At 39.7% G+C, this 24734-nt stretch overlaps 1 protein-coding gene across 1 annotated transcript in view; it reads left to right on the top strand.

The window, feature by feature from the left end:
• LOC135275147 (slit homolog 3 protein-like) overlaps positions 1-24734 on the top strand; it is a 516506-nt gene that overhangs the window by 42153 nt on the left and 449619 nt on the right. The window contains exons 2-3 of the mRNA XM_064376518.1: positions 5933-6004; positions 11541-11612. Coding sequence (XP_064232588.1) covers positions 5933-6004; positions 11541-11612 — 144 coding nt within the window. The remainder of the gene's footprint in view (positions 1-5932; positions 6005-11540; positions 11613-24734) is intronic.

Below are 24734 nucleotides of genomic sequence, written 5' to 3'. Positions count from 1 at the left end.
TGGATCAGCTGAGGTCAGAAGTTCGAGACCAGCCTGGCCAACATGGTGAAACCCTATTTCTACTAAAAATACAAAAAAATTAGCCAGACATGGTGGTGGGCACCTGTAATCCCAGTTACTTCGGAGGCTGAGGCAGGAGAATCACTTGATCCCTGGAGGCGGAGGTTGCAGTGAGCTAAGGTCACACCATTGCACTCCATCCAGCCTGGATGACAGTGAGACTCCATCTCCCAAAAAAAATAAAATAAAGCTTAGAAAGCTGTTGCATCAACGATGTTCCATTTGTCAATGTAGGCTGCCATAACAAATACTTCCCAAATTTCAGTGGTTGAGGAGTTATTTCTTGAATACGTCTGAGTCTAATGTGTGTAAATGGTGGCAGGAGGCAGTAGGCGGATCAAGGGAGGAGAGGTCTCTGTTCCATGCAGTCATTCAGGGACTCAGGCTCTTTCAATTTCCCATCCCTGGGGTCCTCCACTGTATCTACTGAATCCCACCCAAGATGAGAGAAGAGAGTGTGGATGATGCGGGGGCAGGAAGTTTTATTCCTCAGGCTTGAAGGCAGCATATAGTACTTTTGCTCCTGTAATAGTGATGAGAATTCAGTCACATGGCTGCACATACATGCAAGGAAAGCTGGGAAATGTAATCTATCTGTATGCTCAGGCTGATGAGTTATCCATGATTATCATTCGTTGAGCATTGTGGCCAACTGGTGAGTTCATGAAAACTTTTTCCCTCTGTCTTGAGCACAACTCAAGGCAACTCACCAGTCTGCCACAATACTCAATGAATGATAATCATTACTGTGATTAGTAACGTACCATAGATGATTCCCATGATCTTAAATCCCAGTTGGAAGGATGGGCATCTCTAATTATGCAGTCTTTACTCCTCTGAGCCTGAAAGAAGGAACAATCCTCACCTTATTCCCAGAATAACTTGGGAGCCTTCTGCCCCCATGAGCCATCTTTGACCATAATAACAGAACTGAGGTTCTCAGAGGTGGTATGCAAGTCTCAGAAAGGCCTTGCCATGAAAAGCCATGTGAATGGGGTTCTATTGCTAATGGTAAATATTGAGTATTCAGAAGGTGACTTTCTCCTCCTTTCTGTTCCACCTCTCTATTGTTGCAAAATGAATCACCCCAAAACTTCATGGGTTAAGACACAGAGCTCACTTTAGTACAGTCATGTGTTGTTTAATGTCAGGGATACATTCTGAAAAAATGTGTCCTTGGCAATTTCATTGTTGTGTGAAAGTCAGAAATGCACTTTCATAAACCTAGATGGTATAGCCTACTACACACTTAGGTGATATGGTTATAGCCTATTGCTTCTAGGCTATAAACCTGCACAGCAAGTTACTCTACTGAATACTAGAGACAGTTGTAACACATTGCTGAGCAATGGTGAGTATATGTGTATCTAGATATCTATTGTTTCGTTGCTGCTCTTTTAAGAGACAGGGTCTTGCTCTGTTGTTCAGTCCAGTCTTGCACTCCTGGACTGAGCCAGCAATCCTCCTACCTCAGCCTCCTGAGTGGCTGGGACTATTGGTATATAGCACCATGCCTGGCTAAATATATAAGCATAGAAAGAAAGGCACATAAATAGAAATACAGTATAAAATATAAAAAATAGTATACCTAAATAGGTACTTACCGTGAGCGGGTCAGTGAGTGAATAGTGAGCGGATGTGAAGGCCTAGGACATTACTATTCACTACTGTTGATTTGACAAACACTGTACACTCAGGCTATGCTACATTTTTTTAAAAAAATTATTTCTTCAATAGTAATCTTAGCTTACTATATAACTTTTTAACTTCATAAACTTTCGATTTTTATTCATAATAGCACTTAGCTTAAAACGCAAACTGTAGCTATACAAAAATATTTTCTTCCCTTATATTCTTATTCTATAAACATTTTTCTACTTTTACAATTTTTATTATTTTACTTTGTAAACTTTTTTTTATTAAAAACTAAGACACGAGCACACACATTAGCCTAGGTCTACACAGGTCGGGATCATCCATCTCGCTGTCTTCCGCCTCCCCATCTCATCCCACTGGAAGGTCTTCAAGGGCAGTAATGTGCATGGAGCTGTCATCTCTTAAGATAAGAATGACTTCCTCTGGAATACCTCCTCAGAGACCTGCCTGAAGCTGTTTTACCATTAACTTTTTTTTTTTTTAACAAGTAGGAGTACACTCTAAAATAGTGATAAAAGTATGGCATAGTAAATACCACTAGCACAGTCATTTACTATCATTATCAAGTACTATGTCCTGTACATAATTGCATGTGCTGTACTTTTATACATTTGTTTTCACCAGCACCACATAAACATGTAAGTGATATGTTGTTATGATGTCACTAGAAGTTTTCAGCTCCATTATAATCTTACGGGACCACCATCGGATATGCCATCCTCACTGACTGAAACATTGCTATATGGCACATGACTGTATTATCTCTTACAGCTTCTGTGGGTCAGGATTTCAAGAGTGGCCCATTCAGCTGGGTGATTCTGGCTTTGAGTTTCTCATAAGTTATAACCAGATGGTGGCTGAGGCTGAGTCCCAAAGGTATCTGCACTTAATGTGCCTGACCTCCAGGCTGGAAAGACTCAAGCCAGGGCTGGGTCTTCCCTGGCACATCTCCTCCTCTCTCTCTCTCTCTGATCCACCATGTGGTCTCACCAGTATGGAGGCTTCAGATCATCTCCTTTTCTCGTATGGCAGCTCAAGGCTGCAGTGCAAGTGAGGAGAGAGAGTGAGAGAGCGAGCCCCTCCCCATTGCCTCTTCTAAGCTAGCCTCAAGCTCTGCAGCATCACTTCTGCCACAGTTCTGTTTGTCCAGCAGTCTCAGAGTTCTGCTCAAGTTCCAGGGAAATTGGTGTAGACCCTACATCTTGATAGCAAATGTGTCAAAAAAAAAAAAAAAAAAAATTGAAATGACAGACACGTTTGGAGACCAACACACTTCCCAAATCCACATCTGGACACTGTCCTTGCCCCCCATCCAGGATCACCCCTCCTGCTGACAGTTCAGAACTCATTGTAGGACTCCCTTGAGGCCAGAGCTGAAGGTCATAAAGGTCTCAGGAGCCTGAGTGGGGACAGTGAGGACTAGCCTTGGGATAGGCAGCCTGTCCTCTGGGTCAGTGTAACCCATTCCCATTTCTAACCATGTGTGTTCAGGCCCCAGCTTTGTGTTTCTCATCACCCCATGGTCTGTAGGCATGCAGGCCCAGAGAAGTTAAGTAAATTACTCAAACTCACACAGCCCAGCTGTGTGGAGTTCAGGGCTGGAGCTGTCTCACCTCAAAGCCGATGTGCTCCCTGGCCTTTTCTGGCAGTATGTGTGTTTGGGAGGTGGGCAGAGGCAGGCAGCACAGCTCAGTGGAAGGGGAGAGTCCATTCCTCCTCCATAGCCCCTGTGTCACTTACACTCGGATACCATGAAAATAGGGGCCACAGAAATGCTGTAAAGGACAGGCAGTGGGGAGAGAGGGGTGCTTTTGGCCCATCATTCTATTTTTCAGCCACAAAATAAAATCCTCTCTTTACCTTTATGAAGAGAGCACACCAACAAGGAGTGTCTTGGGGGTCCCAGGATTCATTTGTAGGCAAAAGTTTGGGGTACTGAGCTGTCAGCTTCTGCTGGTGGATTGAAATTTCAGAGTGAAGATGGGAGAGATGTGCTTCAACTAATTACAGTAATAGCTGCCATGATTGAGTACTTAATAAGTGCCAGATAAGTGCTGTGTGTACATCATCTCATTTAACCCTCATCAAAGCTCCTGAGGTCAAGATTGTCAGCCTCATTTGTAAATGGAGAAACTGTACCTCAGAGATGAAGTACACTGCCTTTTGATCACTCAGTCAGTGGCAGGACAGGGATTCAAGCTCAGGACTGCCTGCCTCTGAAGCTCAGCTCCCAAACACTAACTCTGTGCCTGGGACAGCCCCACAGCAGAGCCCCCATCCCCCACTACATCCTCAGCATTTCAGCAGTGCACTCTGTGCTTTTACATAATAAATATTCATTGAAAATATTGGTGCTACAGATGCTGGCACAAGCTGCTGAGATACCACGCTGTGTCCTGGTAATTAAACCCTTAGTTGCATTGTCATATTCACAGTTGTCAAGGTCCCCAAACATCCATCTGAATTCAGATGGGAGGTGAGAAGAACACGTGTGACGCTTTGGAGTGTGTACAGATTTCTATTTGTCTGCAGGTTTCTAATCCCTGCATGGATAACCCTTCTTTATTTTCCTGGGCAATTCTTGCAATTTTTTTTCTCTAAACCAACACTCAAATTAGCCAGAGAAGTCTAAATACTGTTTTTCTCCATCACGAGCTGGTTCAGAAACAACTTTGATGCTGTTTTAGGTATTGGAAAACTCAAGGAGGAAGGGAGGAGGTACCTGGGTGAGGTTACTCAAGGACGCACTTGATTTTTAATTCAGTATTATGTCTGATATCAGGAGAGTAATCTCTCCTCAAATTTGATTTTTTTTAAAGTGCTAGAATCCGAAAATTCCTTCTCTGTTCCTTTTATGCAACTGTATAAAAGAGACATAATTGCAGGGTGGCATCTTTAGGAAGTGAGAAGGAAAACCAAGAAGAGATGAATATTTGGATGGGGAGTCACCATTGGAAAAAATGGCTCTTAGTATAAAGTATCGAGGAAGAAAGCAAGACAATTCACAGATACCTTGTTGAAACTCCAAGGGCCAAAATCCTGAAAAGTTAGGGTTAGAGAGGGCATAATGTGTAGGGATCAATTATTCAGCATCCGTTATTGAGAATTGTAGCCTATTATTGATGGTTCCTTTTTTGGCATTCAGTCTTGTTAGATTATTTTAGTGAACACAGAATGTTCATACAGTTGGTCACAGGCTCATTCCTGACTTCAGTTTTCCCTAACTGTGGTTTTCCATGATCCATGCTGCCCCTCCACCCTGGCTTTCATATCACCACCACCACTTCAGCTCTTCTGTGGCAAATTCTTCTCTTTGGGGCTATATTCAGGAGCTTAAGCCTAGAAGTTGAGACGGAAGTAATCCATGTAAACGTCTTTACCTAACATGTGGGATGAGCAAGATACCTCTGCTGTGTGCCGAGCACATAGTCTACCAACTATGTTGAGTATTGAGTTAAATGAGATATGGCCTTTGCCCTCAGAGAGTTTGCAGACTAGCTGGAAAATAGACAATTTTTGTCTTGTTTGTTGGTTTCTAGCTACATACCAAAGTTAGGCAAGTTGTTTTGATTTCAAGTGACAGAAAATTCAACTCAAACTGGTTTAAATCAAAATAGAGGAGAGATGGGATAGAATGGGTCACACACTCTCAAAATACAGAGGGATCCGGCTTCAGGCATGAGTGGGTCTGGACATTCACAGGAGAGCATCATCTGCTCACTGTTTTTGTGGTGGCGAGATGGCTTCTGGCTACCCAGAACAGCTTAGCAATCCCAGTAGATAAACAGTTATTGGGGTTTTGAGTACTTAGGCATTTCTGAAACAATTGCTGCAGTCAGAGAGACTGAAGATGCTTACCAGTCTGGCCTGGATTAGATGCCCGTGCCTAGAGCCGGGAAGAGGGGTCAGCCCCATTTGTATGACATGACCCTGAGAGTTGGGGGAGGAGAAACTTCCAACAGAAAAATTTGTTACCTAAAGAAGGGACCACAGAAGGCAGGCAGTTAAACATAACAGAGTTCTGCTATGCACATAATGAATGGTTTATTCCATACAATATCCTTAAGGTTAGCCGGGCATGCTCAAGGGATATCGTTAATCATCAGAATTGCCTTCTTCTGGACAAGCAATGTCCCTTCAGTCCAAGCCAGTCTGGATTAAATAGACCATAATTGTAACCCACAAAAATCTGACCTGAATTTGCTCTCCATTGCAGTGACCTGGACAGAAATAATATCACCAGGATCACCAAGATGGACTTCGCTGGGCTCAAGAACCTCCGAGTCTTGTAAGTAGTTGATAGCTCTCTGGTGCATTTTCATTTTTAGCTCTTCAGCCTCACAAAAAAATAAATGTTCCATTGCCCCTGACATCACACTCCCAAGCCCTGGACAACAGGAATTCACATTCTGCAGCAGAAAGCCCCTCATTAGTGTACTTGCGTGCTCACAGGTATCACATTCCGTGTCTGGATGCTGCTGGCCAAGCTAGATTGATGGAAGAACTTAGTTCCAGTGATAGGGAAAGCGGAAGGCTATGAACAAATAAATCAACATGCCCAGCTTCTAGGATGACAGCGATGTCAGATTGACTAACCATGCTTCCCTTCTATAGAGATTATAATTTCTTCTCCAGCCTGTGCATTAAAAGAGCAATCAGGACAGAAGTTATTTGTCTTGTAGCTTAATGGAGAGGAGGGGAGGAGAGCATCAGAAAGGGTCAGAGCCCTTGTTGAACACCCACAGCTGTGCAGACAGGTAGCAAAATTTGAGATGGGCATTGATGGACTAGGGGAGCAAGGAATATTAGGTTTCATTGCTGAATATTGAAAACTTTCATCCATCCTCAAGTCTGTGAGTGATAAGAAACTTCCCAAGTACTTGTCCATTGAAAAGTCAAAGACATTCAGAGATGTACAGAAACAAGCAATTTAGATCTTCTTTTTCTTCTTTACTTGGTGGTTAATTTTGACCCATAAAGCATGGCTCCAGACAAGAAGTACAGCCTGGGCCATTTGGCCACCACCTTGGTATTTGTATGCCATGGAATCTTGGCTGGCAAATTGTTACTAGAAGTAACAGCTAAAGTCTTTATACCTAAAGCTACCTCCTTTTTACCAATAGCCCTATATAATAAACAGAATGAATTTTGTACTTGGGACAGAAAGTACCAGGTTCTGGTCCTGATTCAGAATTAGCTACCCATGAAACCTTGGGCAAATTACTTTTCCTCCATGGACCTCAGTTTTCTCATCTGCAATATAGGGAATATGTAGTTAGAGTTATTTTCAACTCTCATAGTTACACATGTGGTGCTTCATAGTTTTAACATTTTCTGATTATTCTCACGATTACCTGTGAAGCATTAATTTTACAACATTGTTTTTCTTTTCTGATTGAGTTGTTAGTAATGATGATGATAGACATGATACTTTCATGGGCCCAGTGTGATATTACATAGTGGTAACATACAGGGTGGGCAGTATGATGAGCCCCCATTTGTAGCAGAGGAAACAGAGGCGTGGATAGCTGAAGTAGTCCCAACTCCACATAGCAGGTGACTGAAGGAGCTGGAATTGGAACCCAGACTCTGTGCTCTCTAACCTCCATGCCGTGCCACTATGCATTTGCATTATAGAAAGCTGAGAAAACTGAGGCAGCGATAGTCCACCCATTTTGTAAATGTAACGCTGATAATGTGGGGGCTTTTCTGAGCTGCTCTTGTGTACTCATGTGTGGGGCCATGGGGACCTGAATGCTGGGCCTCCAGCTTGCAGATGCTCTCCACCATGTTCTCCGCCTTTGGTCTCGGACACTCTCCTCTCACCACCCTCAAAGAGAAGGCACACCCTGGGCCAGGTCTGTCTTTTGCTCCAGCAACCATGTGTCTGTCAAGTGACTGGTAGTTCTGACAAGGTATGGGAGGATCAGAATCGAGATTGGGATAAGGGTGGCGGAATTCCATGATTCAGTTTTAGGATGATTGTTATTGAACAGGTATAGGTAGCAACTCCTGATTCTATGTTATTTTCCAGGTTAAAAAATACATGCTTGTTTACCTTCTCCTTTATTTTTTTATATTTATTTCCTCTGCGTCTGTGAGAGATTTCCTATTGTGCAAGTCAGATATTTCACCTCATGCTTCATCTTCTAACAAAGTCAAAAACAACCCTTTGATTTTCTTAGCGTTACATCAGAAGGACTAATAAAAATTCCAGTTTTTGTATCTGCTCTCTGCAAGTAGAAAGTTTAAAATAATCACAAAAGATTGTTTTAATGTCCTCTGGATGGTCTGCAACATTCCTTTAACTGCAGTTTATCTTTTCAGCTAATTGGTACATTCCTCTTATTTTGATAAGCAATGCCAAAAAGCCTTCCCCTCCTCCCCCCGTTAGACTATTAATATACTCTGTTTCATTATCTTCCTTATCAACTCAAAGACAATCCCATTCAAGTGGCCCTTTATTACTGTGAAAGAATCTGCCTGGTGGAATAGCCGAAATGCTTTCTAACTAACACCAATAAAATATCCAGACATTTTTACCATACTTTTCCTCAATCTATTCTTTTTAGCTGAGTAACCTAGACAACTATCTTCTTTGAAAAGATTTTTTTCACACCTTGGCACATTCCCCATATCTGTTTCTTATTTACAATTTCTAGAGAAGCTAGAAAAGATTCAGTAGTCTTGAATAATTTGCCACCCATTTCTATGTCAAACTGTTAATATGGGCAAAAGCAGATAAAACAGAGATTAAGGAACTTCAGTCTCAACCCAGAGCAATTTTCCGCAAATGAAGAGCATTTAAGGAGAAGATAGAAGAATTGCCCAGGACAATTTTTTTTTCTTCCATGGGTGGGAGTAGGAAAAAGCCTCTTCTGGTGGTATCAATTATGTTCCATTTCTTAGTAGTCTGTTTAAGGGCTCTGCTGTGCTCACAAGGTGGGAGCCAGCTTTATCCTAAACGGGGTTAATAAAAAATTAAACTCAGTCCCAGCCATCATCATCACGTGGGGGCAATTTCCGATCCTGATCCGGTGCTAAAACTCAAAAAAAAAAAAACAACGCCAAAAGAGCTGAAAATGCACACAGGCTCTGTTCTTCTAATTCGGCACAGACTCCAGCCATGGACAGCCCTTCTGGGTGTCCAGCCCTTCCTGGATCCTCTGTCTGAAAATGCGGGGAAGATACCGATGGCTTTATTGTATGCTCCTGGCTTGCATCTCAGCCCAGAAATCTGGATGGGAGGGTCTTAGTTCATTCACTCATTGATTCATTTATTCATCAAATATTGATGACTTATTGGGCCTCTGAGTGCCAGGTTCTAGGCTGGACTCTGAGGGATCTAGGAAGCAGACCTTGAAGGGAAGTAGATACCTGGTCAGTGAGGGTCCCAGCAGGAAAGAAGGCAAATGAGGAGAGCGAAGTAGAGAGTTGTTTACAGAGATGTGGGCAAAGTTAAGAGAACCCTAGAGGAGATAGTGCAGTTCCTTGAGGCTGGAGTCAAAACGGAGCCACTACCTGTCCCCTGGGCCTTGAGGAGCACAGAGAGGGAGTAGTTATCAGAGACTGGCAAAAGTCGGGACTACCTCACAGAAGTTTTGGTCTTAGGTAGAGGGATGCAGTCAGCCTGAAGTGGCTTGGCAGGAATGGAGAATAAATCCCCCAACCACACTCCTCTTCCGCCCTCTGATCTCCTTCCGGTGACTCTCACTGGCTAAACCTGACAGGAATCCAGAAGTCAAAAAGCTGCTTGATGGTCTTGATGGCTAGGTGCAGTGGCTCATGCCTGTAATCCCAGCACTTTGGGAGTCCGAGGTGGGTGGATTGCTTGAGCCCAAGAGTTCAAGACCAGCCTGAGCAACATTGTAAAACCCCGTCTCTTTAAAAAAAAAAAAAAAAATTAGCTGGGTGTGGTGGCATGTACCTATAGTTCCAGCAATTTGCACCACTGCACTCCAGCATGGGTGACACAGTGAGACCCTGTCTTGGGGGGATAGGGGGATATTTCTTGATGAAGCCAATAAAAGTCAGCCTTCCAGGGCCTGCATAAGGTGGAAACAGTGTATGTTATGAAGATATCCTTGCATCTCTTCTACTTTCCTCTCTGAAAAAAGCTTGTAGTGTTAGAGCACAGAACTGAGATTCATTATAGAAGGGGTGAATTAGGCTCCTTCAGAGACCCAGAGGGAATGTGGTACTCATAAACCCTACAGTTGGTCCTTGCTCTCCATCAAGGAAATAATGACTGCAAACTCTGACTGATTTGATTGGTGGGTGGACAGTAAAAACTTAGCTCAGCAAAACCCCAGTGGCTAATGTTGAAGTGCGACCCTATTTAGCATGATGTGCGGGTGTGAGACTATTAGCATTCCAAGGCCCTCCTTGCATATGGTGGAATGGAAAAGGAAGACAAGAGAAGGGAAAAACATTTCTTAAGCCTCAAATTGTATTGCAGAACCTGGGCTAGATGATTGATTTATTCCATTTTTGTTCTCATAAGAACTTTTGCAATGTTTTATTTTCTCTATTTTACGAATAAAGAAACTGAGTCTCAGAGAGGTTGACCAGTTAACCCACTCTTATACCATCAGCTAATGTGCAAGCAAAATGGAGCTTCTAAACAATCTGATATGCTCACCAGACTGGGAGTTAGAGGGCCCACCCTACCTGGCTGTGGGAATTGGCATAAATAATTTCTCCTTGGGCAAGTCTTTTAGCCTCTCCCTTCAATCGTTTGTGTAGCTGTTAAGTGAGGAGCTTGTGAGGCTGAGAAGTGCAGGAGGTTATGAAACACCTGACAGGGAGAGACTGTCATGGAGCACTCAGTTCGATATGAAGATGCAGCCTTCCCAGGGTTCTTTTCCTCTCCGTCTGCCTTTGTTTAGGTGCTTGTGGGCACCTCTCCTCCTGCGTAATCGAGAGGAATTCATGGTCCTTCCTTAAACTCCACTTTCTAAAGAAACATTCTCCAATCACAACTGCATCCCTGCTAAGTTCCATTCAGCTACCATGTGTAATATGTATCATTTCCAAGCCTAAGGTTAGCCCCCTATGGAAGCTACATAGCTTCATACCTTCATTGCTTCTCTTCTCTTTGCTGTTTAGCTCATCCATTTAAGCCAGCATTTTTTTTAAGTTAGGGAAACAAATGTTTCATTATATGCTCAATTCTTTGGATATACTGCGTGCGTGAACCAAACTCACTTATACAGAGTGTTAAAGGTTTGTAATCACCTGCTTGGAAGACTGAGGGGGGGTGAGTGAAGCGTGTGACTGGAGGGAGGGACTGATCTTTTATGACCGTCATCATGAGGTTGGGATTAGCTGGGCCCAGTGAGAGGAGTTCCTGGGACCAGGCTGGCTTTCTTATCGACAGCCAGTTGCCTCACAATAGCCTCACCCTTTCTAGTAGGGTGAGCAGGGAAGGCCCTTTTCAATGAAGTATTTTTGAATCCTTGGAGGAGGGAGCTCCCAGGAAAGAGATGCTGAACCTATGTGTGGTTTTTATAAGGAGCAGCTTTTACCTCTTTCTTTTCTGCGCAACATCCTGCAGTGCTTGGGGGGACATTTGCTGAGAACATTCTTAAAATAGAGACATGGAAACCAATCTGTCAGGTAGAAGTGTGCAGGCGGCGAAACCCTGGTTACCGTGACACCAAGCTGGGATATGACTTATCTTGTCCCATCTGACTGATCCCAGTTGAAAGGACCCAGACGGTCATGGGAGGGGCCAAGCGACCATGCCTGCATGGCATGTAGCCTAGTATGAGGGTCCCTGTGCCCAGCTTTGTCCTTAATCATTGCTGTCTCTGTGGCTGTAGGCATCTGGAAGACAACCAGGTCAGCGTCATCGAGAGAGGCGCCTTCCAGGACCTGAAGCAGCTGGAGCGACTGTAAGTACACCACAACCTCCTTTATTAAAGTGTTTATTTAATTTTAGTGTTTGCTTGTTGCTTTATTTATAAATTGGCCTTATGACCTTGTTAAAAAAAAAGTCTACAGTGTTGTAATAAAATGTTTGCTATTATACTTAAAGCACGTCAGATGCATGTTAAAGAAGCACTGAGATCCGCTTACATTCCTTTTCTGTAAAAGTTCCTAGATCAGCTTCCAGGGTTTGTTTCCCTTCTCCTCAGGCTTGAGCTCTGTCTTGATACCTGTATAAGGGGCTGGTTTTTACCCAAGTGTAAGCCTTCCCTTCCACAGAGGAGGGAAGCCTGCAGTTATCCCTGTCATGAGATCCGGCATCAAGATCTCATGACAGGGATACTCCCTACTCCTCTGCATGGGCAGAAGCTCCCTCCTGAGGCCCTCTCCTCCCTGAGTGTTCTCTGCCCCACTCCTGTGGGAGAGGAGGGACTGGTGAGTGGGTGTAGCTTTTAGTGCGCTTGGATCTCCTGTGAGTGAGCATCAGCCTGTGTCAAGAAGCCCCCACGTTTCCACGAGAGAATGCATTGCCAGTGGTTTAAAAATAGGCCACTGTTCTGACTCAATGAGAGGGAGAGAGGAAAAGGGGTGGGAATGGAAGATGGTTGGAGCCTCCATTTGTTTTGTTGATGAATACTTTTGCAGAAAACTCTTGGATTACTTTGATGAGGGGGGCTGTTCAGATGGTTAAGTAGGCGACTTCACCTTTCCTCTGTTAATCACATCTGGCAGCTCATAACATCTGGATATTTGCTTTCTGCCCTCTGAGCAGGGATTGTCCCCAAGAGCACTTAGTCATGCTGGTGGGTGGCTCTCTTCAAGGTTCCCTGTGAATCTTGGTTGCCCTGACATTTCAGCCTCCTTCTGCATTGGAGGGGTGAAGCTGCAACAGTTCGTGGCTCTGCCAGCTTCCCTAGAAGAACTGTGTTCTGTTTACCTGTCCAGTTGCCAAATCTCATTTACAGAGGTAGGCTTGGATAAGGCAGCATGCTTGCCCCTGACTAGTTAGCTTTGAGATGTGCGATTTTTTTCCCCTGGAGTCAATTTATCTGAAGCTATGTAAGAACAGGGAAGGTCCCTGTTGCATGTGGATTAGTATTACCCAGAAAAATGCTTTCCTTCCTCTCTGTTGTGTGAATTGTCTCATTTATTGTTCTCCTTTTGGGTCAAATCCCAGCATATGTTCTGCTTGTGTTGGTTTGAAAATATGACATTTATTTCTTGCAAGGGAAAATAGTTATAAAAAGAATGAATGTTGTCTCTGTTTATACGTTTATTTTTAAGTTTCTTAAAACTCAAGTTCTTCTCCTTATTTAGACCAAAGATAAATATTTGTTGAACCTGTTTCCTTTATATGAAATAGTCAACATTTCTACAGAAAGATCAATACATGGTCCTTGGTGAAAAGGCAACCCCTTGCTTAGTCTTCTGATTAGAAAGGTGAAAAAAATTCTCCATTAATTTCCTGGTTGTTGGGAAGGAACTGAGTACCTTGGACATGCCAGGAACTATGCCAGTGTTTTACATACTATTTGTATTTTTTATTGAAACAAAATTCCTATGAGGTGTAATTACTGTCATTTTGCAGATGAAGAAACAGAGACCCAGAGAGACTGAGTCAACGAATGGTCAGGAGGGGAGCCCAGATTCAAAGCCCTTCTGTCTGACATGAAAGATGATGTTCTTTCATACTCCTGTGCAGCAGATATTAGATGAAGTATGATCTTTAGCAAGGGCCCTGAAAGTAGCCTCTCACATAAACATTTAACTCCAGGGAATATTGGTGACATATTTTAGCAAAGCATCTTTGGTTTGGTGAACAAGGCTGAAATGCCCATGCATGTCTGGGGAACTGAATAGATTACAATTGCAGAGGAAACCTGGTTATTTCTCCATGTTGGTGTATCAGGTAGGTAATGCTAGCTGCTATGCTGGATAAACCCTCAAATCTCTGTGACTGAACACGGTAGAAGTTTACTTCTTATTCATGTAAAACCCAAATATGGGCATTCCTGATAAGGCCTCTCTCCTTCAAGTGGAGACTCGGGGACAAAGTCTTTGTCCTCTCCTCAACGTTTTTACCCTCTTTAAATCCTGGCTTCCAAGGTACCAGTGTTTGTCTACATCAAGCCAGTAGAAAAGAAAACAGCACGAAAAAATTCACATGGGAAGTTTTCAAATCTCAAGAAGTACATGTTGCTTCCACTCTCACGTACTTTGGGCTGGAACTCAGTCACGTGGCCACAGGAAACTACAGAGGAGTGAGGAAAAGTAGTCTAGCTATATGCCCAGGAAGTAGAAGAAACAGGCTTAGTGAACAGGTAGCCAATCTCTGACTTCCACTGCAAGTGATCTGAAGAAGTACTTAATCAGGATGAAGGTTGGAAATATAGGTAGCTGGGTTCATACACACAGTTGAATAGTCATTCTCATAATACCTTTCAGTGTTAGCAAGAAGGGATATGTGTGACATTAATCCTGATTGGCATTAATCTGGTTTTTGTTATCCATTCTGTTTTCATACATACTGGGGAATGTAGAATGGAAAAACATAATATATTTGCTATTAACAACTCAAGATGATGGTGGATTGTGACATCTCTAGCTCTTACTCCTGGCTTACCATATCTGTGTCTCTGTATTTTTAATAGATTAATCTTAATGATCATATTCTAAAATAGAGCCTGGAAATAATAGAGGTTATGATACTTCATTTCTGGAGGGTTTATCTTCACTCTGAGTAGTCATTATTGGCTTGTTCTCTTGGGTCTTCCTGAGAAAGGAAAGAGAAGGCTGTCATCTGGGTCTCAACTCAGAATTCTCTATCCCTCCATGAAAGGACTCTATGCTTCTGGCTGAGTTAGATGCCCCTCCTCTCATAATGCAGGTGGCTTCCTATCACAGCACTTATGACACCACATTTTAATTCCCTGTTTTCCAGATTGTTTCTTCCCAAAACCATGAATATGTTGAGATCAGGATTCATGTCCCATTTAGCTCCTAATCTCACAGCCTTGAGCAAGATAGTAAGAGCTTGAAGAATATTTATCAAAAACACTTGAGTTGTTCTATATCACTGGTTCTAAGCTGAGCCTAATTTTGCCTTCCAGAGGACACTTGGTAATGTTTTGATACATTTTTCGTTGTCACAGCTGGGGGATGCTACCTAGGGGATAGGTACAGGAATATCTCTAAACATCTTTAAATGCACAGGATGGCCCTACAAAAAAGAATTTTTCAGCCCAAAATGTCATTAGTGCCAAAGCTGAGAAATTCTGCTCTTTAACTGTCATATGTCAGATAACATGTTGGGTACTTTACATAGACCATCTCATGTAATCTATGCAAGAATATTATGAGGTTAGAATTACAAAATATGATGTGATAAAATATACAATTCAAAGCATCACCTATGAAGTACTGTTACTTAATATGTTTACCTAAACCTAATTTAGCTAGATCTCAATTCTGGTTTCCAGAAAGTGGATGGGATAGAGGAAAATGTTAAATGAAATGAAAAGAAAACAGACACATTTTGTAGGTGGGATACTCTTTGAGATAGCTGCCCTGGTCTTTTCAAAAAGTCAATGCCAAGAAAAAGATGGGAGTTGACTTTTAAGTTCAAAAAACACTTAGAATAGAAACAGTACCACAAAATTGGAAGGGTCAGTGGAATTAAAATGTTCTAAGATTCTTGAATTATTCAGGAAGTAATAGTAGTGCTAATATTTATTGCCTTATTAAGTCAAAGATGTATGTTGAAATCTAGCATAGCCTCTAAAAAGAAAAGCCAAAGGTAGTCTGAAGGAAAAGAAGCACAATATGATCCAAAATATGTAGTTAGTTAAAATGAAGGATGAAAGGAAAGGGAACATAGAACAAACAGGACAAATAGAAAACAAATAATAAGATGATACATTTAAACACAGATACATTACTTTATATGTAAATGCACTAATTCTATTAAAAGACATTGATTGTCAGTGCATTTAAAAAATATCAAACATATACTTTTTACAAAAGAGTAACATTAAACATAAGGATGAAGAAAACTCGAATTAAAAAAAAATAGAAAATGATAGCATGAAAACACCAAAACGTTAGTGTGGCTCTATTAATACTAAATAATAGACTTTAAAGAAAAAAAAATTGATATACAAAGAATTTTATGATGGTAAAATAGGAAATATACCAGGAAGAAATACCAAATCTATATTTGTATGTGTGTGAAAACATAGCCTGAAAATATGGAAAGCAAATAGAACTAAAGAGATAGACAAGTTCATAATCATAGTTAAGATACATTTTTGATAATTAATAGAACAAGGAGATACAATTTTTACTAAAAATATAGAATATTACATAACGATATTTGTAAACCTGACATAATTGATACATAGAGAACACTCTTAACAATAACATAGAATGGACATTCTTTTCAAGGGCATATGAAAGTTTTATTATATACTGGTCTAGAAAGGAGGTCAACAAATATCAAAGAATTGATATCATGGAGCATGTTTTGTGACATCAGGAATAATCAAGAAGTTAATAAGAAAAGTAGAAAAATCCAAAATATTTGAAAATTGAATAATATACCTCTAAATACTTCAAGTCAAAGAACATATCACAATGGAAATTAGAATATATTTTTCTGAACATTAATAAACATATAATGTGTCACAATGTGTGGACTTCAGCCAAAGCCATGCTCAGAGGAAAATGTATAGCCTTTAAGCTACATTAGTCAATTTATGGTATATATTATGTATAGTATATATCTTAAAAGAAGATGTAACTTGATTAAAATATCCTTCTTATGAAGTTAGGGCAAGAACAACAAAACAGAAGGAAATTATTAAGAGTAGAAGTATATGAAATAGAAATGAATGTGTAATAGAAAAATTGTAAAAAGCCAAATGAATTCTTGAAGCAATTAAAATTATAGACACTGACAAGACATATCAAAAAAATGAAAAGACTAAATTACCAATATGTAGAATAAAAAAGAGGATATAGCTATGGATATTACAAACATTAAAGTGATAATAAGAGCAGACTTTGAACAAGTTTATCTCAATGATTTTAAAGAGTAAACAAAATTGAAAATAGAAGCAGGAAGGGATAGAAAATCTGTCATATCTATTAGGGAAATTAAATATTTAGTTAAAACATTCTATCAAAATCCAGGCTCAGATGGCTTCAGCAATACATTCTAACAAAGTTTTAAGGAATAAAGTATAGCAACTTATTATAAACTCATTCTATAAAAAGAATGAAAATTTGTTTATTTGGCCAGCATAACCGTGAGAGCAAAACCCAGTAAGGACATTTCAAGAAAAAAAGACATAAACCAATGTGTTTCATGAATATTTTTACAAAATTTGTAACAAAATACTGGCAAATGAATTCAGTGATACATGAAAAGTATAATATATTCCAACCAAATCTGGCTTATTCAAAGAAGGCAAGGTTGGTTTAATAGTGGAAATTTCACCGCTCAAATGTGCTGAACAACTAGGATAGCAAAACCAAAGACATATACATTTGTAGTGAAATTGGTTGGAAAGTAATTCACTAAATCCCCAATAGATGGCTTCAAGACTGTTGTGGTATCTCATCTGTGTGGGAGAAAGCAGAGGGAAGGCAACTACAGTTCTTAGGACACTGAGAAGAGGGTCTCCCTTAAATCACCAGTCTCTACTCACTGGAAAACACAGTGGTCAATCTTAGAAAAGCTGCCAAATATAGAAGGGAGTTCTATTGGATCCAATTCATGGTAAATACAAAGGAACTGTGATGTAATAATGACTGAAAATACTTGGAACGTTCTGGGGCCTATAAACTCTTCAAACAAAAATGAGGCTTTTCCCCAGGAAAGGTCTAACATTGGTAAGGAACTTCTGGGAATAGTTAATTTGAAAAGGAACAATAGTAAAAATAAAAAGAGAACTCCTTGATAAGTATAATGTTAGAATTCAACAGAAGAGTCAAATTTTGGAAAATACAAGGCCATGTTTTTCATTGCTTTGCAAAAACAAGAATGAGCTCTAGAGTCTTAAAGCAAAAAAAAAAAAACAAAAAAACAAAAATACAAAAAAAACTATTATTTCACCCCTCCCTTCTAAAACTACAGGGAAATTTATTTCACTTAAAAAACAAAAAGCAGTTAGAGATTCTGATTGAAGCTCATATAACGGTTTTTAATAAGAAAAGTAAAGTATGAGAAGCATTATAACTTTCTTAGAAACGATGAAAACATGTAAAAGGAGATACCCCCAAAACAGATACTGTAATAGAATAGTTCAAAACTGGCTAGAAGAATTTAAGAACATATAAATTATAAGAGAACAACATAAATCTGAATTTTAAAAACTCAGATTTAGTAAGAAAGTAGGATTTGAAAGGAGGAGTGAAGAACTCAAAAAAGAACTTAACAGTAGAAAAAGTAATTCACAATTAGTACAGCCAGTACAATATTGAAGAAGAAAAACTAACTTGTGGAAATTACATTATCAAGTTTCAAGACTTACTGTAAAGTTATTGTAATCAAGACAGCATGATATTGGGGAAATAACAGACATATACATCAGTGGGACAGAATAGCGAGCCCAGATACAGACCCATGAAAATACAGTCAACTGATTTTTGACAAAGGTGTAAAGATAATTCAATGGAGAATGAATAGTCTTGTCAACAAGTTGTGCTGAGACAATTGGCTGTCCAGATACAGGAAAATGAATTTGGATACAAACCTTACACTTACACAAAATTGAAGTCAAGATGAGTCATAGACCTAAATGTAAAATGTAAAGCTATAAAGAAAATATTTTCAAAACATGTATCTGATAAATAACTTATATACAAAATATACAAAGAATTTAAAAAACTCGACAGTGAGCAGATACCACTCTCCCCCATAAAGGAAAGAAATGAGCAAAAGATTCAAATAGACACTTCACCAAAGAAGATATACAGCTGGCAAGTAAGCATACAAAAACATGCTCATCATCATTTTTCATTAAGGTGTGTAAATAGGTGTGTAGTGAGATACAATGGTGAAAATTTTAAAAATTGACAATGCTAATTGGTGAGGTGGAGTAACAGGAACTCTCATTCATTGCTGGCGGTAATACGAAATGGTACAGCCGCTTTGGAACACAGTTTATCAGTTTCTTAAAAAGCTAAATGTAGTCTTATATAATCCACATCTATAGCTGTTAGGGATTCAGAGGAGAAGAGGGAACAGAAAGTTGAATAAGTAAAGCACAGCAGGGGATGGTGGGGTTTATGGTGGTAAAACTATGTTGTATGATACTGAAATGGTGGACACGCTACACTATGCATTTATCAAAACCTATAGAATTTTACAGCACAAAGAGTAAACTATAATGCGTACAAATTTTTAAAACGTCATACAGGAGATTGTGGTATCCCAGGATGAAATGCAGACTGTGATGAATGTATGCATCAGCCTTACCGAAGGTGAGAGAGCGAAGGTGCTAACCTAAGCTGTGGAAATGAGTAGAGTCCATAAGGCTAAGGGCAAAAGGAACTGCACAGAAGAGCTGTACTCTGGTTGATTAATTTGTTTCCCCAGGGGGTATGGGTTAACAGTTCTGAGACACTATACATGCATACTGGAATTGAACGATAGGTGGTGGATGGTCAGGATAGATTTCTCACTTTTGAAATGGGTGGTTAGAAACAATGGAGAAAGCTAGAATAATCTAGGTGGCAATGGACTAGAGTTTGAGATATCAGTATCAACTCATGTTTAGCCGAATAAAGGTACTTTTATTTAGTATGGATGAATACATACATAGAAATATTTTGAAATGTATATTTATATGAGTTAGTATGCAAAAAACCTTTCCTTGGTCTATCAGCAAGAGGTTCTAGAAGCAACAATGCTGGAGTAGCAATGAGCATGCCTAGCACCCAGCTGATGGTTTCTAATACCATTTTTCCACAAAAAGGAATTAAAGCATCTTGGAAAAATGGTTTATTCTAGGACTGAGGCATGTTGTTGTGCCATAAAGGGAGTGCTCAAAACAAAACGTGAAACCCCACAATTTGGGGAATATATCAAAAGGATGTAAGAGCAAACTGAAACAATTCTTAGTGGCCAAAGCTGGAACAATTTGAGTAACAAAATAAATTAGTATTGAATTATTACCAAAGTTTAACTATCCATGAGTCCATACTCACAGAAATAAATGATTGAATAAATAAATGAATGAAGAGAAAGATCCCATGCAGAATAATTCTAACTAATTTGTTGTGTAGGTTTTCTGCCCTCTAGGAGGTTGAACCTAACTCACTGTTCCTTAAAAGTGGATTTCACGTAAAAACCTCCTTTGAGAGGGTACTATTTGTAAAGGGAAGGGAGTGGGTAGGAGCTTCACAGTGGAGAAATATGGCACACACCACCTTAGCCAAGTGATCATGGCCGGTGTCAACATTGATAAATCATTTGATAGTATGTACTTTTGATATGATGCAATGAAAACATTACTTTATATCTGTGATCTTCCTCCCCCAAACCCATAATGTCAGTCTTATGTGAAAGACATCAGACAAATCTCTATTGAGAACATCCTAAAAAATACCTGAATAGTCCTCCTCAAAACTTTTAAGGTCATCAAAAATGAGGAAAATCAGAAAAACTGTCACAGCCCAAAGGAGCCTGAGGCGACGTAATGACTAAATGTAATGCTGGGGAAACTGGGTGTGGGCTATATGAGAACTCTCAGTAATATCTTACCAGTTTTTATGTAAATCAAAATCTATTCTAATATAAAAAGTTTTTTTTTTAAAGTTCACCCATGAAACCCTACTTGATTTATAGATTTACGAGCAAAATAAATGTTGTTTTTAATGCCAAAAATATGTGTGTTTTAATCTAGATGGATTTTAAAAAGAAAGAAATGGGATGAATACTGCTTTAAAATAAATAGAAGATGGAAAGGAGTATTTTTAAGTCAACAAGAAATTAATACAGAGATAAAAGGATTTAAGAGAAAGTGAGAGTTGGGCAAAGAGGTTTTAACAAACTTATACTAGGAATCTCTGAGGGAGAAAGCAATGGAACAAAACTGATAGTACTGATGGTTACTATTCAAGACAATTTTCTTAAATAAAAGATGATTAGAAAGTACATCATGAAAGTGCACTGAATGTTTGGAAAAATCAACTCTGAAGGGTCGAAACAAACTATGTTATAATAAAACTCTTAAATTTTAAAGGAAAAAGTCCTTAAGCATTCAATCAGAGACTCATAATGAAAGAAAATGGGATTTCTTGCATACTTTTTGATGTCAAACCCTTATAGCAGAATACAAGTGAATAAATTTAAAAAGTAAAATGTGAACCACAGCATTTACATTTAGCCATGCTAACATTCAAGTGCAATAACAGCAGGCTACCTATTATGGACATTCAAGAACTTAGGCATCGTGGTGCCCATGGACACTTTCTAAGGTGTCTGCAAAGAACGATTTTCAGGGAGGGTGCAGTGGCTCATCCATGTAATCCTAGCACCTTGGGAGGCTGAGGTGGATCACTTGAGGTCAGGGGTTTGAGACCAGCCTGGCCAACATGGTGAAACCCCATCTCTACCAAAAATAAAAATTAGCCAGATGATGGTGCCCACGTGTAGTCCCAGCTACTTGGGAAGCTGAGGCAGGAGAATCACTTGAACTCTGGAGGCGGAGGTTGCAGTGAGCTGAGATTGTGCCACTGCACTCCAACTTGGGACAGAGCAAGACTCCATCTTAGAAAAAACAAGCTTCATACAATCAAAAGACTGGAGAGACATTGGTATAAGGACAGACACAGGCAATGCCTCTGAAACTCCTAGAGGTTGGATGCAGACATGTGACTGCGTCTGGAATTCTATGGAATGAGGATAGAAGCGACACGCTCTTCATGACCCTCCGCACATGTTCTCTTTCTCTGTGCTGGCTAAATTGAAGCACTCTAAGAAGAATGTAGAGGTTCGACGTAAAAGGATCCTGGGCCCTTGCTGACCTGCATTTGGCCGTGACATGAACAACAAATACACTTTTATTGTCTCAAAAATAACAATGTACTTAATCAAATTAACAGAATAAATGAGAAAATTTCCTTTCCTCAGATACTGAAGAAAGTAATAAAATGTATTACTAATTTTTTTTTTTTTTTTTTTGAGATGGAGTCTTGCTCTGTCACCAGGCTGGAGTGCAGTGGTGTGATCTCGGCTCAGTGCAAATTCTGTTTCCTGGATTCAAGGGATTCTCCTGCCTCAGCCTCCCAAGTAGCTGGGACTATAGGCATGTGCCACCACGCCCAGCTAATTTTTGTATTTTTAGTAGAGACGGGGTGTCACCATGTTGGCCAGGATGGTCTCGATCTCCTGACCTCATGATCCACCCACCTCACCTCCCAAAGAGCTGGGATTACAGGAGTAAACCACCATGCCTGGCCCACTAATTTGTGATTTAAAAGTATTTTAGTATTAAGAATAAAAGGGAAGTTTTTTTTACCAGAAAACCCTACACAAACATCATAGTCGATGGTGAGATACTGAAAATGTTTCTCCTAACAGAACTAGACTACTGCCGTCATAGCTTCTATTCAATACTGTATTGGAAATTCTGGTTCTGGCAATAATTTGAAAAATAGGAAAGATAGGAAGGGAGCGAATAGGGAGGGAAAGAGAGAGATGAGCCAAGAAACCACAAAACCAAGGAACCAAGGAAAAAGAATGGATATAAAGATTGAAATAACATAAATTTAAATGTCATTAATTGTGGACAACAGGATTGAATACAAGAAAAATACAAAACAATCTACACAAACTATCAGAATTCTTTATTAACTTTGAAGGTCCGTAGTACATGTGCAGTATGTGCAGGTTTGTTACATAGGTGTAAATGTGTGCCATGGTGGCTCATTAGATTGTAGATTGTGTGGATAGGTGTACAGAGGATGCATGTATCAACCCATCACCTAAGTATTAAGCCCAGAATGCATTGGCTATTCTTCCTATCAGAATTCTTAAGTAGATTTCTAAGTTGCTGGACACAAGGTCAAGACACAAAAAAAATAAAAATAAAAAAAAAAATTCTATATACCAGCAACAAACAATTGGGAATTTTTTAAAAAATCATGTTTACAATAGCACCAAAAAGTACTAATGCCTAGAAATAAGTCTAATGAAAGATGCATAGACCTTAGCACAGAAAAAGATGGACATTACTGGAAGAAATTAAAGATGAGTCAAATATGTGGAGTGCTGCATGATCATGTATTGGAAAACTCAACATGGCAAATACGGCAATTCTCTCCAAAGTGATGGATGGATTCAGTTTAGTCCTAATCAAGATGCCAGAAGGAAGTTGTTGTGGAAATTAAGATGATGCTAAAATATATATGGGAATGCAAATGACCAAGAAAAGTAAAGACAGTCTAGAAGACCTAGATATAGAAGGACACTTGATTTGTAACAAAGGTGGCTCTGTGAGGCCACCTGGAATGGATGGTCTGTCTAATAAATTGTGCTAGAGTAATTGGGGTAACCATATGGAAAACTTGTTATGTTGATCCCTACTCATGCCATTCATAAATCAGTTACAAGTGGATTGTAGATTTGAATGTGAAAGATAAAATAAAGACTTCAGAAAATAAGAGTATTTTTTGACTGGGTGCAGTGGTTCATGCCTGTAATCCCAGCACTTTGGGAGGCCGATCACCTGAGGTCAGGAGTTTGAGACCAGCCTGACCAACACGGTGAAACCCCATCTCTACTAAAAATACAAAATTTAGATGGGTGTGGTGGCATGCGTCTGTAATCCCAGCTACTCATGAGGCTGAGGCAGGAGAATCACTTGAACCCAGGAAGCGGACGTTGCAGTAAGCTGAGATCACACCACTGTACTCTAGTCTGGGCCACAGAGCAAGGCTCTGTCTCAAAAAAAATAAAATAACAGAATATTTTGATGGCCTTGAGGTAGTTGATATTTCATAAGCAAGGCAGAGAAGACACTAAATTTAAAGAAAAAAAGATAACTTGGACTACATTAAAATAAATAACTTTTATTCACCAAAATACATTATCGAGTGAAAAAACACGTCCAAGAGTGGGTGAAGATATTGGCAGTGCGTATAACTGACAAAGGACTTATTTTAGAATTGAGAACTCCTACAAATCAATAAGAAAAACACAAATGACTCAGTAGAAAAATGGGTGAGAGTTTTGGACACTTCACAAAAGAAGATAGAGAAGTGGCCAATTAACATATGAAAAGTTTCTTAGTGTGTCATTAGTCTTTAGGGAAATATAGAATAAAACCTTGATGACATATACTACACATCCATTGGAATGGCTAAAACTTACAATATCAAGTGTTGGTGCTGAGGTGAAACAACTGCATTTATCATATACTGTTAAAGGAATAATTGATAGTTACTCTCAAATACAGGCAGTGACAACCGGAGCTGAACATACATATACCTTCCACGCCTGGGTACATTCCCCACAAAAAGACATACAGAGGAATGTTCTTATCAGCACCATTTGTAATAGCCCCAGACTGGAAACAAGCCCAATACTCATTGACATTAGAATAAATCAATAGATTCTGGTGTATTCACATAGCGGAATTGACTGGTAGAAAAGGAAAACGATGCACAAAAAAGCTGCTTTATGTAATCACGTGGTAAATCTCAGAAATATAATCAGTGACAAAGCCAGACATAAAGAATAGATATTACCTGATTCCATTTGTATAAACTTCAAAAGCAGGCAAAATGAAGCCGTGGTGTTAAAAGTCGAGGTGGTGGTTAGCAATGGAGGGGGTGCTAAGGGGTTTCTGGGGCGCATCATCAGCTGTTTCTTGACCTGAGTAGAGGTTTCATGGATCCGTTCAGTGGGTAAACATGGTTCAAGCTGTACAAATTCGATCTGTACATTTTTCTGTATGTGTTATACTTCAAAAACTCATTTATTTTAAAAAGAGACTTGAGACAGATATAACCAAATTTCATGCACGGCTCTCAATGGAAGCTGTGAGAAAACCCATATAGATGTGGGACATTACAAACTG

The sequence above is a fragment of the Aotus nancymaae genome, unplaced genomic scaffold (genome assembly GCF_030222135.1).
Source record: "Aotus nancymaae isolate 86718 unplaced genomic scaffold, 86718_ANA_hifiasm-v0.15.2.pri h1tg000015l_1, whole genome shotgun sequence".
NCBI lineage: Eukaryota > Metazoa > Chordata > Mammalia > Primates > Aotidae > Aotus > Aotus nancymaae.
Note: the sequence above shows the minus strand (reverse complement) of the source record. Positions and strands in the feature narration are given on the sequence as shown.